The sequence below is a fragment of the Cebus imitator genome, unplaced genomic scaffold (genome assembly GCF_001604975.1).
Source record: "Cebus imitator isolate Cc_AM_T3 unplaced genomic scaffold, Cebus_imitator-1.0 Scaffold82, whole genome shotgun sequence".
NCBI lineage: Eukaryota > Metazoa > Chordata > Mammalia > Primates > Cebidae > Cebus > Cebus imitator.
Genome location: NW_016107397.1, coordinates 61,854 through 77,861, shown reverse-complemented (window position 1 = coordinate 77,861; position 16,008 = coordinate 61,854). Strand labels below are relative to the sequence as shown.

Below are 16,008 nucleotides of genomic sequence, written 5' to 3'. Positions count from 1 at the left end.
CGCCTCCTGGGTTCAGGCAATTCTCCTGCCTCAGCCTCCTGAGTCGCTGGGATTACAGGCACGCGCCACCATGCTCAGCTGATTTTTTTGTATTTTTAGTAGAGATGGGGTTTCACCATGTTGACCAGGATGGTCTCGATCTCTTGACCTTGTGATCCACCCGCCTCGGCCTCCCAAAGTGCTGGGATTACAGGCGTGAGCTACCGCGCCCGGCTATTTTTATTTTTATCTATTAATTAATTAATTTATTGACATGGCTCATTCTGTCACCCAGCCTTGAGTGCAATGGAGTGATCTCAGCTCACTGCAACCTCTGACTCCTGGGTTAAAGTGATTCTCCTGCCTCAGCTTCCCAAGTAGCTAGGATTACAGGCACAAGCCACCACATCCAGCTAATTTTTGTACTTTTAGTAGAGACGGCGTTTCACCGTGCTGCCCAGGCTAGTCTTGAACTCCTGACATCAGGTGATCTACCCGCCTTAGCCTCAGAAAGTGTTTGGATGACAGGCGTGAGCCACTGCATCTGGCCAGGGTTTGTTTTAAATCCCCTGTGGGTTATGGGAGACAAGCCCAGGACCACCTAAAGTGCAGTTAGACCTGAGATTACTTCTTTTTTTTTTTTTTTTTTGAGATGGAGTTTCGCTCTTGTTACCCAGGCTGGAGTGCAATGGCGCTATCTCGGCTCACCGCAACCTCCGCCTCCTGGGTTCAGGCAATTCTCCTGCCTCAGCCTCCTCAGTAGCTGGGATTACAGGCACGTGCCACCATGCCCAGCTAATTTTTTGTATTTTTAGTAGACACGGGGTTTCACCATGTTCACCAGGATGGTCTCGATATCTTGACCTCGTGATCCACCCGCCTCGGCCTCCCAAAGTGCTGGGATTACAGGCTTGAGCCACCGCGCCCGGCCCTGAGATTACCTCTATAAGTCAGGTGTGGTGGCTCACACCTGCGATCCCAGCACTTTAGGAGGCCAAGGTGGGTGGATTCCAAGGTCAGAAGATCAAGACCAGCCTGGCTAACATAGCGAAACACCATTTCTACTGAAAATACAAAAATTAGCCGGGTGTAGTGGCGCACATCTGTAGTCCCAGCTACTCGGGATGCTGAGGCGGGAGAACAGCCTGAACCCGGGAGGCGGAGGCTACAGTGAGCCAAGACCACACCGCTGCATTCCAGCCTGGGTGACAGAGTGAGACTCTGTCTCAAAAAAAAAAAGAAAAGAAAAGAACAGAGATCACTTCATCCTTCAGGAGCCACACCCTCCTGAAAGGACTGCAACCGTCCCCATAGGGTTGACAAGAACTGCGTGCCTGGACAGAAATATTGTTATAATTAGCATTCGACATCATCAGGCTGCACTTTGGCCCACTTCCTTGTTGCTAAAAGTCACGTAGCACTAGATCCTGGCCATTGCATCCCATTGTTCCTATAGACGGGATCTCTGACGTGAGGACCATAAGGCTTACTTTAAAGGGCCCTTAAGATGTTTTTCAGGCCCCAAATTCCTGAGAAACAGCTAACACCAACCAGTGTGAAGATCCCCACAGAGGAACAGTATCAGCATAGAACACAGTTTCTTCCTGGGCTGGGGGCTGTGGCTCACACCGCCTGTAATCCCCCTCACTTGGGAGGCAGAAGAGGGAGAATCACATCAGCCCAGAAATTCAAGACCAGCCTTGGCAACACAGTCAAGACCCTGTCTCTACAAAAAAAAAAAAAAAAAAAAAAAGCTGGGTATGGTGGTGCAAGCCTGTAGTTGCAGCTACTTGGGAGGCTGAGGTTGGGAGGATCACTTGAACCTGGGAGGCAGAGGTTGCAGTGAACCGTGATCACACTGTACTCCAGCCTGGGTGACACGGTGAGATTCTGTCTCAAAAAAAAAAAAAAGAATTAGCCAGGCGTGGTGACACATACCTGTAGTGCCAGCTACTTGGAAGGCTGAGGTGGTAAGATCACTTGAGTCAAGGAGGTTGAGGCTGCAGTGAGCTAAGATTGCTAAGATCGCACCACTGCACCCGAGCCTGGATAACTGACTAAGACCCTGTCTCAAAAACAACAACAGGCCGGGAGCGGTGGTTCATGCCTGTAATCCCAACACTTTGGGAGGCCAAGGTGGGTGGATCATGAGGTCAGGAGTTCGAGGCCAGCCTGGCCAAGATGGTGAAACCCCATTTCTACTGAAAATACAAAAACTAGCCAGCACAGTGGTGGGTGCCTGTAATCCCAGCCACTTGGAGGCTAAGGCAGAAAAATTGCTTGAACCCGGGAGACGGAGGTTGCAGTGAGCCAATATCAAGCTATTGCACTCCAGCTTGGGCAACAGGGCAAGACTCCATCTCAAAAACAAAAACGAAACACAGCTCCTTTTCTCCCTGCCCCATGACTTCACCCTGTACTCTTCAACCAATCAACGACCTCCAACACTTTAGCCCACTCCAAGACCCTTAATAGCCCCAGTCCCAAACTCCTGGGGAGGTGGATTTAAGGTTTATTCCCATCTTCTTATTTAGTGATCCTACAATGAAATACCTCTTTCTCTCTTTTTTTTTGGAGACTGGGTCTTTCTCTGTCACCCAGGCTGGAGTACAGTGGTGCGATCTCAGCTCATTGCAGCCTCCATCTTCTGGGTTCAAGTGATTCTCGTGCCTCAGCCTCTTGAGTAGGTAGGACTATAGGCCCGCACCACGACACTTAGCTAATTTTGTATTTTTAGTGTAGAGAGGGTTTCATCGCGTTGGCCAGGCTGGTCTTGAACTCCTGACCTCATGTGATCCACCTGCCTTGGCCTTCCAAAGTGCTGGGATTACAGGCGTGAGCCACGGCACCTGGCCTCAGACACCTCCTGCTACCTGGCATCTAGGCTTATTGACTTGCTGTGAGCATCAGACAACTACACAGCTATAGGATCACCTTGAGAACATGTACCTGTCTACACTGGGAAGTGAGAAGAAAGCTTGTCTCTTTCAGCCCAAGAATTCAAAACTCCTGAGAAAAGGAGAATAGCCTGGAGCAATCTAGGGCCTGTGATGTAAGCACAAGTTGTTTCGTTTTCTTTTTTTTTGAGACAGAGTCTTGCTCTGTCCCCAGGCTGGAGTGCAGTGGCGCGATCTGCTCACTACAACCTCCGACTCCCTGGTTCAAGCTGTTCTCCTGCCCCAGCCTCCCGAGTAGCTGGGATTACAGGCACCTGCCACCACACCCAGCTAATTTTTGTATTTTTAGTAGAGACGGGGTTTCACTATGTTGGCCAGAATGGTTTCCATCTCCTGACCTCATGATCCGCCTGCCTCAGCCTTCCAAAGTGCTGGGATTACAGGCGTGAGCCACCGTGCTGGGTCGTTTTCTTCCGAGACAGAATCTTGCTCTGTCCTCCAGGCTGGAGTGCAGTGGCGCCATCTTGGCTTACTGCAACCTCTGTCCCCTGGGTGCCCCCCGTGAGAGACACATGAATGGGACTTCAGGCATGACCCCCATACCCATACCGACCCTCTCCCCAACCCTTCCTCCCTAACCCATGCCCAGGGGGTGATTTTTAATTTTTTTTTTTTTTTTTGCAACTCGAATTCAAACATACTCCAAGATTATTTTTATTTTTTGTTTGCTTTTTGTTTTTTGGAGATGGGAGTTTCACTCTTGTTGCCCAGGCTGGAGTGCAATGGCGTGATCTTGGCTCATCGAAACCTCCATCTCCTGGGTTCGAGCGATTCTCCTGCCTCAGTCTCCCGAGTAGCTGGGATTACAGGTGCCGGCCGCCACTACGCTCGGCTAATTTTGCATTTTCAGTAGAGACAGGGTTTCTCCATGTTGATCAGGCTGGTCTTGAACTCCTGACCTAGGTGATCTGCTCGCCTTGGCCTTCCAAAGTGCTGGGATTACAGGCATAAACCACCACGTCCAGCCTATTTTTATTTTTTTGAGACCGGATTTCACCATGTTGCTCAGGCTGGTCTCAAATTCCTGGGCTCAAGTGATCCATCCACCTCAGCCTCCCAAAGTGCTGGGATTACAGGCATGAACCACCACTGTGCGGGGCCTGGGGCAAATGTTTAAAGTCATTTTGTTCCCAAATTGCTGCCTCATTCATTATCTTTAAATTCTTGGAATCAGTGATACAGACAACAATGCATAGCAAAACAAAACAAAACAAAAACAAAAAAAACGCATAGCCAATCAATAGCTCACTTTATTGTCATGTAAATTTCTTGTAAACAGTTTAGTAAACTGCCTCTTCTTTTCCATCAAAAACCTACTTGTAGGCCGGGTGTGGTGGCTCAGGCCTGTAATCCCAGTACTTTGGGAGGCTGAGGCCTTCGGATCAAGAGATCGAGACCGTCCCAGCCTACATGGTGAAACTCTGTCTCTACTAAAATTACAAAACATTAATTGGGCATGGTGGCGCACCTGTAATCCCAGCTACTTGGGAGGCTGAGGCAGGAGAATCGCTTGAACCCGGGAGGCAGAGGTTGCAGTGAGCTGAGATCGCGCCAGTGCACTCCAGCCTGGCAACAGAGCGAGACTCCGTCTCAAAAAAAACCTACTTGTGTTGGATTCCATGGTTCAGGCTTGTAATCCCAGTGTTTTGGGAAGCTGAGGCAGGAGGATTGCTTGGGGCCAGGAGTTTGAGACCAGCCTGAGCAATACTGTATAGCAAGACCCTATCTCTACAACAAGTACAAAAATTAACTGGGTGTGGTAGCATATGCTTATGGTCTGAGCTACCTAGGAGACTGAGGCAGGAGGATCACTTGAGCCCAGGAGTTGTAGGCTGCCATGAGCTATGATAGCGCCACTGCACTCCAGCCTGGGCAACAGAGCAAGACCCTAACTCAGAAAAACCTATTATTTGTGGCCAGGTGAGGTGGGTCACGCCTGTAATCCCAGCACTTTGGGAGGCCGAGGCGGGTGGATTGCCTGAGGCCAGGAGTTGAGGACCAGGCTGGCCAACATGGTGAAATCCCATCTTTACAAAAAATACAAAAATTAGCCAGGTCGGGTAGTGGGCCTATAATCCCAGCACTTTGGGAGCACAAGGCGGGCGGATCACAAGGTCAGAAAATTGAGACCATCCTGGCTAACACGATGAAACCCCATCTCTACTAAAAATACAAAAATCAGCTGGGCGTGGTGGCACACGCCTGTAGTCTCAGCTACTCAGGAGGCTGACGCAGGAGAATCACTTGAACCCCGGAGGTGGAGGTTGCCGTGAGCCAAGAACATGCCACTGCACTCCAACCTGGGCAAGAGTGAGACTCTGTCTCAAAAAAAAAAAAAAAAAAAAGCTAATTAGTCAGGCGTGGTACTGCCTGCCGGTAGTCCACCACACTCCAGCCTGGGCGACAGAGTGAGACCCTGTCTCAACTACAAACAAATAAATAATAACAAGCAAAAAATTCCATGAGGTTCTTTTTTCTTTTTTTGAGATGGAGTCTTGCTCTGTCGCCCAGGCTGCAGTGCAGTGGCACAATCTCGGCTCACTGCAACCTCTGCTTCCCAGGTTCAAGCAATTCTCCTACCTCAGTAGGAGACAGGAGTATCCTGTCTCCTGAGTAGCTGGGACTACAGGTGCCCGCCACCCAGTCCGGCTCATTTTTTTTTTTTTTTTTAATTNCTCCCAGTTCCAAAAAACGTTCACAGAAGTACCCAGGAAAATTCTTCTTAAAGAGCGTGGTCAATTTAAGTTTTAGTTGCATTGGTACTACAATAAGGTGGCCTCATTAAACTGAGTGTGGGGATTTTTTAAAAAATTCTTCCTTTAGATAAATTTGCCAGATCTTCTTGTGTCAAATTTTGACATTTGGGAGTGCCTGGAACAATCAGAAGTAAATTCTCTTAAGATGCTATTCATTTAAAATATCCACAGGCAAACGAAAATATTAGCTGTATGCCCAGGTGTACTCCAAAAACTGATAGAAGTTAGGTACACTGTGCCTCACTTAAACTTCCTAATAGAAAGTCTCTTTACTGTTAAGCGTCTTCCGTCTGACTTGCTTGCAATTTTCTTTTTCTTTTTGAGAGTCTTATTTTGTCTCCCAGGCTGGAGTGCAGTGGCCTGATCTCGGTTTACTGCAACCTCTGCCTCCTGGGTTCAAGCAATTCTCTGCCTCAGCCTCCTTAGTAGCTGGAATTACAGGCACCTGCCACCACACCTGGCTGATTTTTGTATTTTTAGTAGAGACGGGGTTTCACCATCTTGGCCAGGCTGGTCTTGAACTCCTGACCTTGTTATCTATCACCCGCCTCGGCCTCCCAGAGTGCTGGGATTACAGGTATGAGCCACCTCCACCTGGCCCATACTTGGAATTTTCTATTTGGCTTCATATTCCTCTAAAAGTACATAAAGTATTGCTCAGCTTCCTAAAAGCAGTTTTAAAAATCTGGTGAATATATGTATTTATTTATGCATGTGTTTTTTTTTTTTTTGAGATGGAGTTTCACTCTTATTGCCCAAGCTGGAGTGCAATGGCATGATCTTGACTCACTGCAACCTCTGTCTTCTGGGTTTAAGCAGTTCTCCTGCCTCAGTTTCCCAAGTAACTGGGATTACAGGCGTGTGACCCATGCCTGGCTATTTTTTTGTATGTGTAGTATATGGGGGTTTCACCATATTGGCCACGCTGGTCTCGAACTCCTGACCTTGTGATCCACCCACATCGGCCTCCCAAAGTGCTGGGATTACAGGCATGAGCCACCGTGCCCGGCCTATGAGATTTTTAAAGTGTGCCTATATAATTAGGGTTTATTAACATTGTGGCACCCACAATTACCACCATCTCAATCACAAGCCTAGAAATTTACCTGTGTAATTAATTCCCACTACATAACTATGTTTTGTTATTGCTAGATGATGGAATCCGTATCCGTAACCAACTCTTTTTCCAAGGCAACGACTTCTGCAAAACACCGAGATGTGAATCCTCTCTTGCTAAGTCACAGGCCACCTATCTCCTCTCAAAACACCCCAATACCCAGGCAGCGAGTAAGCCCTGGAAGGCAGAATTCGCATCTGCGTCCCATCGCCTTGCACCCCCTTCCAGGGCATCCTCTTCGTGTGGCCGGTTCCTGTCTGGAGGAGGTGGCCTTTACTTGGGTGTCAACAGGAGATCACTCTAGAGGCCAAGGGGGACAGGCCTCCGCGGTCCCTGCCAGGTCTGGAGGCCAAAAGGCAAGGTCCCAAACGAACCGGAGAGGGAGTTCCTGCCCGGCTCTGCCGACCACCTCCCGCCAATGGAGGGGATGGCCCGCGCGCAAGGGCGGGGCGCGGCGGGGACAGGAGGCGGCCGCGGGCGCAGCCCCAGGGCCAGCACACAATGGGCCGCGGTGGCAGAGCAGGCGTCCAGCCCGGGCGCCGCCGCACCACGTGGGCCTTAGAGCGCGCAGGCCCAGCAGCTGCCCGTGGGCCCAAGGCCCGGCGCGGCGCGGCGAGCGTCCGTGCGTGCGCGCGCGCGCGCGCGTGCGTCCGAGCGATTTGCGATCAGGCGGCGCGGCGGACAGCCCCGGCGGCGGGGCGGGGGGGAGTTATATTGCGGGGTCCTTCCTCGCTCACCCTGGTTCCTCTCGGAGCGGAGACGGCAAATGGCGGACTTCGATACCTACGACGATCGGGCCTACAGCAGCTTCGGCGGCGGCAGAGGGTGAGGCGGGCGTGCGCGGGCTCCGGCGTGGGCAGGGGGGCCGGCGGGGTCGGGGACGTCAGGGAGGCGGCCGTCCTGCGCTCACCCGGGGCGTCCGGAGGCGGGGGCCCGCGCGGGGACCCGCGGAGGCCTAGGAGCGGCGCCTGGAGGGCCAGGGCCTGGAAATGGCGCGCTCGGAGAGGCGGCGGCGGCGGTTGAGCTCCGGGGGTCTTGCTCGCGGGGCGGATCCCTTCCGCTGCTTCCCGCCAACGACAGCGTGTAGGGTTTTGCCCTGCCTCGGCCGGGGCGGCGCAGAGTGCCCGGAGACGAGCGCCGGGTTCCAGCCCCATCCCCCCTACGGCAGGACCAGCGCGGGGCTGAGCTGCGGCGCCGGGGTGCGGGCCGCACGGCCTTCCCGGCTCCTGTCCTGGCCTCTTTCGCGGACCTCTGCTGTTTGCGGGCTCTGCAGGCCCTTGGCCGCTTTGCCATGAGGCCGGCCGACTAGGGAAGGTCGGAAGGCGAGAGGGGCGATTCCCTTCCCCTTACGTGTGAGGCTGGGATTTGGTGGCTCTGGCCTGGGGCTGGTAGGACTCCCTGCGGGCGGGGAGAGACCAAGGATAACCAAATCCGTCGTGGCTTCTTTGTGTTAATCTTTCTTGGGTCACAGTGCCTTGACAGGTGCTACGTGCTCTTTGGCACAATTTTATTTCCCTCTGGTTTCTCGCTCTGACCTGGAGAAGGAACCGCATTTAGCCTCGTCCTGATTGTTGTCAAATGCGGACGACTATGTGTAATTGAAACACCTCGTTTAAAAGAAAAATCTTTGAGCAGAGAGCTCATGGTGTTTAATTTCAGGAATCTGCACTTTTTTTTTTTTAATAGTTGCCTCGTTAGATTATAGGCTATGAACACATTGCTGTTTGTCAAGGACAAGGCTGTTTGTGTTTTCTTGCAGAAAGAATTACTTTCCCAGGATAACACCACAATAGTACACACTGAGGTGTTCAGTCTCCTGGGTTGCAGTCCAAAAGTGTCTTTGTTTGGTGAAGAATGATCACTTTTAATACCTTGGTTTGGGAACAGCTCAAACAAAAGCTTGTTTTGGTGCAGGAGTGTAGCTAATACCATTCATGATACTGTAATGTGGAAGTGTTGGGGAGGGTGGAGTTACTTGTCATTCCAAATAACATTTTATTTGCTAATAAAAGAAGAAATGTTTGGATGACATAAAAGTATCGCCTTTGGGGTAGGTTTCTAGACACCACATTTGTTCTTAAGTCATTTCGAAATTTAATAACTAGGGGTTGTTTTTTTTTTTTTTTTTTTTTTCTCCCAGTTCCAAAAAACGTTCACAGAAGTACCCAGGAAAATTCTTCTTAAAGAGCGTGGTCAATTTAAGTTTTAGTTGCATTGGTACTACAATAAGGTGGCCTCATTAAACTGAGTGTGGGGATTTTTTAAAAAATTCTTCCTTTAGATAAATTTGCCAGATCTTCTTGTGTCAAATTTTGACATTTGGGAGTGCCTGGAACAATCAGAAGTAAATTCTCTTAAGATGCTATTCATTTAAAATATCCACAGGCAAACGAAAATATTAGCTGTATGCCCAGGTGTACTCCAAAAACTGATAGAAGTTAGGTACACTGTGCCTCACTTAAACTTCCTAATAGAAAGTCTCTTTACTGTTAAGCGTCTTCCGTCTGACTTGCTTGCAATTTTCTTTTTCTTTTTGAGAGTCTTATTTTGTCTCCCAGGCTGGAGTGCAGTGGCCTGATCTCGGTTTACTGCAACCTCTGCCTCCTGGGTTCAAGCAATTCTCTGCCTCAGCCTCCTTAGTAGCTGGAATTACAGGCACCTGCCACCACACCTGGCTGATTTTTGTATTTTTAGTAGAGACGGGGTTTCACCATCTTGGCCAGGCTGGTCTTGAACTCCTGACCTTGTTATCTATCACCCGCCTCGGCCTCCCAGAGTGCTGGGATTACAGGTATGAGCCACCTCCACCTGGCCCATACTTGGAATTTTCTATTTGGCTTCATATTCCTCTAAAAGTACATAAAGTATTGCTCAGCTTCCTAAAAGCAGTTTTAAAAATCTGGTGAATATATGTATTTATTTATGCATGTGTTTTTTTTTTTTTTGAGATGGAGTTTCACTCTTATTGCCCAAGCTGGAGTGCAATGGCATGATCTTGACTCACTGCAACCTCTGTCTTCTGGGTTTAAGCAGTTCTCCTGCCTCAGTTTCCCAAGTAACTGGGATTACAGGCGTGTGACCCATGCCTGGCTATTTTTTTGTATGTGTAGTAGATGGGGGTTTCACCATATTAGCCAGGCTGGACTTGAACTCCTGACTTCAGGTGATCCACCTGCCTGGGTCTCCCAAAGTGCTGAGATTATAGGCGTCTGGCCAAATGTGTTTTCTCTATACATGTGTTTGGAGTGAGTGGAGAAATTTCACAGGACCAGGCATGGAGAGATGTAGTTTATGTAGAAGCATTTATTATTCCAGAGTCAGTGTTACTTTAATTTTATCAAATTAGTAGTTCTCAGTTACTAGGATCTCTGAAATGTAGCAGTGAGGTAGGATAGTTAAGGAGAAAAACTCTGAAACTATAATTTCAACTATTATTATTATTTTCTTTTTTTGAGATAGAGTCTTACTTTGTTGCCCTGTCTGGAGTGCAGTGGTGTGATCTCAGCTCACTGCAACCTTGCCTTCCGGTTTCAAGCGATTCTCCTGCCTCAGTCTCCCCAGTAGCTGGGACTACAGGTGTGCACCACCATGCCCGGCTAATTTTTGTATTTTTAGTAGAGATGGGGTTTCGAAGTGCTGACCAAGCTGGTCTGGAACTCCTGACCTCAGTTGATCCACCCACCTTAGCCTCCCAAAGTGCTGGGATTCCAGGAGTGGGCCTTAACTATTTTAATTACGTCTACATGAGCATTTACAATGCTTAAGCATCACAGAAGATTGCCACCTATGGAAAGCAGTTTTGACGCTGCTTTGTTTGGTACTTGTATACAGTAGTCACCTTCTCCCTTGTCTAAAATGCCTCAGACAGGCTAATACATCTGAACTCCAAATCACTTGGCTCACAGGCGAAAGAAATGGTGGGCTTAAAATGAACAGTTATAATCTTAAAACACATTTTGGTAATTATGCGTCTTTGTAGTTGTGTTTAATAAGTAGCTCAGTTGTCAGGAAACAACATTGAACCACTGCTTTTTTCTCCTGGCAACAGCCAGGGAGAGAACCAGGGACTTCATTGTTCAGCAGGCAAATCAAAACAAAATTCCAAATGATCAAGAGTTGATTGTATCAGATCTTGAATGGACTTTGTTTTGCAGTTTGCTAAATGATCTTTCTGAGGTTCCAGTTTCTCATTTGACATTGGCAGTGAATTGCAGAGTAACACTGTTAGATTTCTAATTGTAACAAAGGCAGTGAGTGCTTAGCAGAAAACCACCGATCTTGAGATGAGAAATTGGAGGTAGCAAGCATTGAGGTGGCTGAAATGGTGCCATCTAAAAACTGGCAAAGCTCCAAATTTACTTTTTTTTTGAGATGGAATGTTTTTTTTTTGAATCCAGGGTTCCAGGTTCAAGCGATTCTCCTGCCTCAGTCTCCTGAGTAGCTGGGATTATAGGCATGCACCACCATGCCCAGCTAATTTTTGTATTTTTTGTAAAGACAGGGTTTCACTGTGTTTGCCAGGATGATCTCGATCTCCTGACCTCATGATCCTCCCCCCTCACCTTCCCAAAGTTAGGATTACAGGTGTAAGTCACCCTGCCCAGCCCAAATTTTCTTTTTTTTTTTTTTTTTTGGAGACGGAGTTTCGCTCTTGTTACCCAGGCTGGAGTGCAATGGCACGATCTCGGCTCACCTCAACCTCCGCCTCCTGGGTTCAGGCAATTCTCCTGCCTCAGCCTCCTGAGTAGCTGGGATTACAGGCACGTGCCACCACGCCCAGCTAATTTTCTTTTGTGCTTTTAGTAGAGACGGGTTTCACCATGTTGACCAAGATGGTCTCGATCTCTTGACCTCGTGATCCACCCGCCTCGGCCTCCCAAAGTGCTGGGATTACAGGCGTGAGCCACCGCGCCCGGCCCCAAATTTTCTTTATCAGGATTCAGTTAAAAAGTTTGGAATTCTTCTTTAAACGGAGATGGGTTTCATTATGTTGCCCAGGCTGGTCTTGAACCTCTTGGACTCAAGTGATCCTCCCGCCTCAGCCTCCCAAAGTGTTGGGATTACAGGCATGAACTACCATACCTTAAAAAAAAAAAGAAGAAGAAGAAGAAAAGAACTACCATACCTAGCCTGATTGTTTAGAATTCTTACCTTTGAATCTTTAAGCCTGGCATCTCTGTCTAAATTTCTCAGCATATTTTATCCAAATTTTTTATGGTGGTAAAATACACATAACATAAAATGTACCACTTTACCCAATTTTCAGTATACATTTCAGTGGTATTGAGTATGTTATAATGTTCAGTCATCACCGCTGTCCATCTACTCAGCTCTTCATCTTGTGAAACTAAAACTCTGTCCCTATTGAACAGTAGTTCCCTTTTGCTTCCTTCCTCCAAGTCCCTGGCAACCACCACTCTACTTTCTGTCGCTAAGCAGATTTTCAGACCTCTACATAATAGGAAGGAAAGCAGTGTGTAAAAACTACAGCGATTTCCACTGATACTAGGGCCTGTAAAAGTATTGAAAAGCTTATTTTAAAATGCTGTTTAACTGTCAGATGTCAAGTTGTTTGGGTTTGTTATTCTTTCTTCACCGCAAGTGTTCCATTGCTTACTTCCAAACCATTATCTGCTATGAAAAGTGTTACCAGAAATACTTGGATTTGCTAAGAGGTCTTGGCATGAGGGTTCATGCAGAAGCCCTGGCTTTGGAAGAAGGCAAACGAGATTATCAGTTCAGCCGTGTGGTAGCTGTGTGATCTGGAGTAAGTTCCTTCACCCCTTTGAGCCTCATTTTCCCCACATAGGAGTTAGAAACATTCATTTATGGAGCAGGCTCTCCCTCTGTCACCCTCGGACTGGAGTGCAGTGGCAGGATCGTAGCTCACTGCAGCGTCAACCTCCCTGGCTCAAGTCATCCTCCCACCTCAGCCTCCCAGGTAGCTGGGACTACAGGGTGCACCACCACACCCGGCTAATTTTTGTATTTTTTATAGAGATAGAGTGTCCCCTATGTTGCCCAGCATGGTCTCAAACTCTTGGGGCTCAAGGGATCCTCCTGCCTCAGCCTCCCAAAGTGCTGGGATTACAGGTGTGAGCCACAGTTCCCAGCCTACAATTTATATTGCTATTAGAAATTAAGCTTAGTGACTGGGTACAGTGACTCATGCCTGTTATCCCAGCACTTTGGGAGGCCAAAGCAGGTGGATCACTTGTGGACACCACCCCGGCCAGTGTGGCAAAACCCCATCTCTACTAAAAATACAAAAATTAATGGGCGTGGTGGTACATATCTGTAATCCTAGCTACTTGGGAGGCTGAGGCAGGTGAATTGCTTGAACCAGGGAGGCGGAGGTTGCAGTGAGCTGAGATCACGCCGCTACACTCCAGCCTGGGCAACAGAGCCAGACTGTCTACAAAGAAAAAAAAAGAAATTAAGCTTAGTGTTCTGGGAAGACATCACAATTTCAAGGAGTCTCTCCGGAAGCTTAGAACATACAAAGCAGACTCTTCGAGTGTCTGTCCAGGATCACACTGTAGCTGCCAGCTGCCAGCTTCCCCTAGAAGCTGCAGGAGAGTGTTTGCTTCCTGGTTGCTTTTGTACCATGTGTGCAGCTGATTAGACCTGCATACTGAAGCGCGAAATGAGTGTGATTGGATGATTTTGATAAAACTAATGACAGCTGTGTGTATGTCTAAGACTTCTTTTGTTTAAGTTGAATGTTCTTGTCTTCGAAGTTTCCCCATGTCCGGTGTGGTGGGCTTGATTTACATGGTTTTCCGTCTTGATCAGAGCCTTCTGAAGGTGCTCTAGCATGTGGCTGCTGCACGGAAGAGGAGCCTCTGGTTCAGCATGGCACTGCAGTCCAGGGCGGTGTGGGTGTGGGGCATCATCTTTGTTCTGCACGATCTTCCCTATCTTTCCTGTGTACTCACATTTTTGGGGCCTTCTAAACGTCTGGCTTAATAGAAGACAACTGGTTCCTCACACCGGCATCTGTCTTCACTCTTGGGATGTGTTGCTTTGGTTGACTTGTGTGGAGAAGTTCAAGACTTTCACAGATAAATAGTTGGAAATGGAAGGAGTCATCAGGTAATTCTGGATACTCGTATTTGATTCTGTACCAAAACTCAGCAGGCGGTAGTTTCTATGAAGGTTTGTTGCAACATGGAACCTGAAACCTTACTAATAAACTCTTCATGCTCATACATTAAAAATTAATCATTTGGCCGGGTGTGGTGTCTCATGCCTGTAACCCCAGCACTTTGGGAGACTGAGGCAGGTGGATTACCTGAGGTCAGGAGTTCAAGACCAACCTGGCCAGCAGGGTGAAACTCTGTCTCTACTACAAGCACAAAAATTAGCCCTGTGTGGTGGTGGCACCTGTAGTTCCAGCGACTTGGGAGGCTGAAGCTGTAGAATCACTAGAACCTGGAAGGCGGAGGTTGCAGTGAGCCCAGATTGCACCACGGTACATGGCACTTGGATATGGGTGAGACTCCATATCAAAAAAAAAAAAAAAAGTAGTTTATCTTGCACTCTGATTAGATCCTTTATCAAGGCATACATTTGTAATGTGTTGGTGATTTGGAAAATACCTGTTCACTGAGCCAGGCAGAGCGATACAGGTCTTCCAAATGTTGACACATTTTGTTACATAGTGTCAAAGTTGTTCATTAATGTCCCCATAGATGTTACAAAAGTCTCTTGAGTATTGAAAGGCTGTCAGGCTTATGTTGATGGCCACAAGTTATCTGAAACTCTTGGTTTTTGCTTGAAAGCTCGAATTTTACTGTTGGCAAAAATACTGTTATTTTGGCCAGGTGTGGTTCACATCTGTAATCCCAGCACTTTGGGAGGCCATGGCAGGAGGATCACTCTAGCCGAGGAGTTAGACATCAGCCTGGACAATATGGCAAGACCTGTTCTTCTCAAAAAAACGAAATGAGCTGGATGTGGTAGTGTGTGCCTGTAGTCCCAGCTGCTTGGGAGGCTGAGGCTGGAGGATCACTTGAGTCCTGGAGGCTGAGGCTGCAGTGAGCTGTGGTTGCACCACTGCACTCAAGTCTGGGCAGCAGAGCAAGACCCTATCTCAAAACAAACAAAAAAAGAAATAGTGTTGTTTTACTTCAAGCAGCAGACTAACTTCATTTTTTAAAGACTGATAGCTACGCCTGAATAACCATAGTTTGTTGTCACTTCCTTCAGGTGAAAAATTGTGTTCTGTGGAAAGAACAGGTAGTTCGGCTTGTGTAGCTCAGCCGCCTCTCCTGGAGCAGCCATCATGCTTTTGTATGCAGCAGAAGTGCCGTGTTTCATAACATAGGGTATTCAGAAGTGGGTCACGATTCATTTTTACTGCTTTACCAAGGATATTCCTAATTGAAGCTGTGATTTTTCTTCCTTTCTATTTTAAATACTTCAAGTGCATGCTGGAAAAGCATGAGTAATGCAGTTTGGTGCCCCTGCCTTGGTTTGTGTTAATACAAGGACCTGTTGTGAGATCCGCATAGGCCTTTGATTTATAAATGTGGAATATTGTGAACCATTGTGGGAACCATAGTTAAGGCATCAGCACACTGCAGCCTGTGAAGGAGGAGGTGGTAGTTGGGATGGCCAGGCTCTGAAACGTCATCTTAGGAGGAAGAGCTCAGCAGCTTTAGTGTAGATGACTTCGGAAAGAAGCCTTAGCAGCAGTGATATATCAGCTCTTAAGCCTCTGGGACTGCAGAATGGAAGAAAGGTGTGGCTCTCGAGGGCAGAAAAGAACCAAAGGATTACATCTTGGCACTCTTCGGAGACTGCAAAAATGTAAAGGCTGCTACTTGAGCTAAATCTTTTGTAAAATAGGCCTCCCAAAGTACTTACCGGCCGTCGCTGAGTAATATTTTGTTAATGAAAGAATATCAGTGGGTCTAGATTGAGCTGGAATTTTCTAGTCCTTCACTTCCCTAACATTTAAAAGTTAATCTTAACATTTTCATATGTAAACAAAGGTAGAGACTAGTATTTGGAACTCTCTTGTAGTCATTATTTAGTTTTCTTTTTACTGTGAAAATATACATAACAATTGACCATTTCAACCTTTTTCCTTTTCTTTTCCATCCAAGCTGAAGTGTAGTGACACAGTCATACATAGCTCAGTATAACCTCAAAATAGCCTGACTGGTGCCTTTTTTTTTTTTTTTTTTTTTTT

At 47.6% G+C, this 16,008-nt stretch overlaps 1 protein-coding gene across 1 annotated transcript in view; it reads left to right on the top strand.

Moving 5' to 3' along the window:
- Positions 1 to 7,392: 7,392 nt before the first annotated feature.
- EIF4H (eukaryotic translation initiation factor 4H) overlaps positions 7,393 to 16,008 on the top strand; it is a 29,019-nt gene continuing 20,403 nt past the window's right edge. Inside the window, exon 1 of the mRNA XM_017533406.2 lies at positions 7,393 to 7,634. Coding sequence (XP_017388895.1) covers positions 7,576 to 7,634 — 59 coding nt within the window. The 5' untranslated portion in view covers positions 7,393 to 7,575. The remainder of the gene's footprint in view (positions 7,635 to 16,008) is intronic.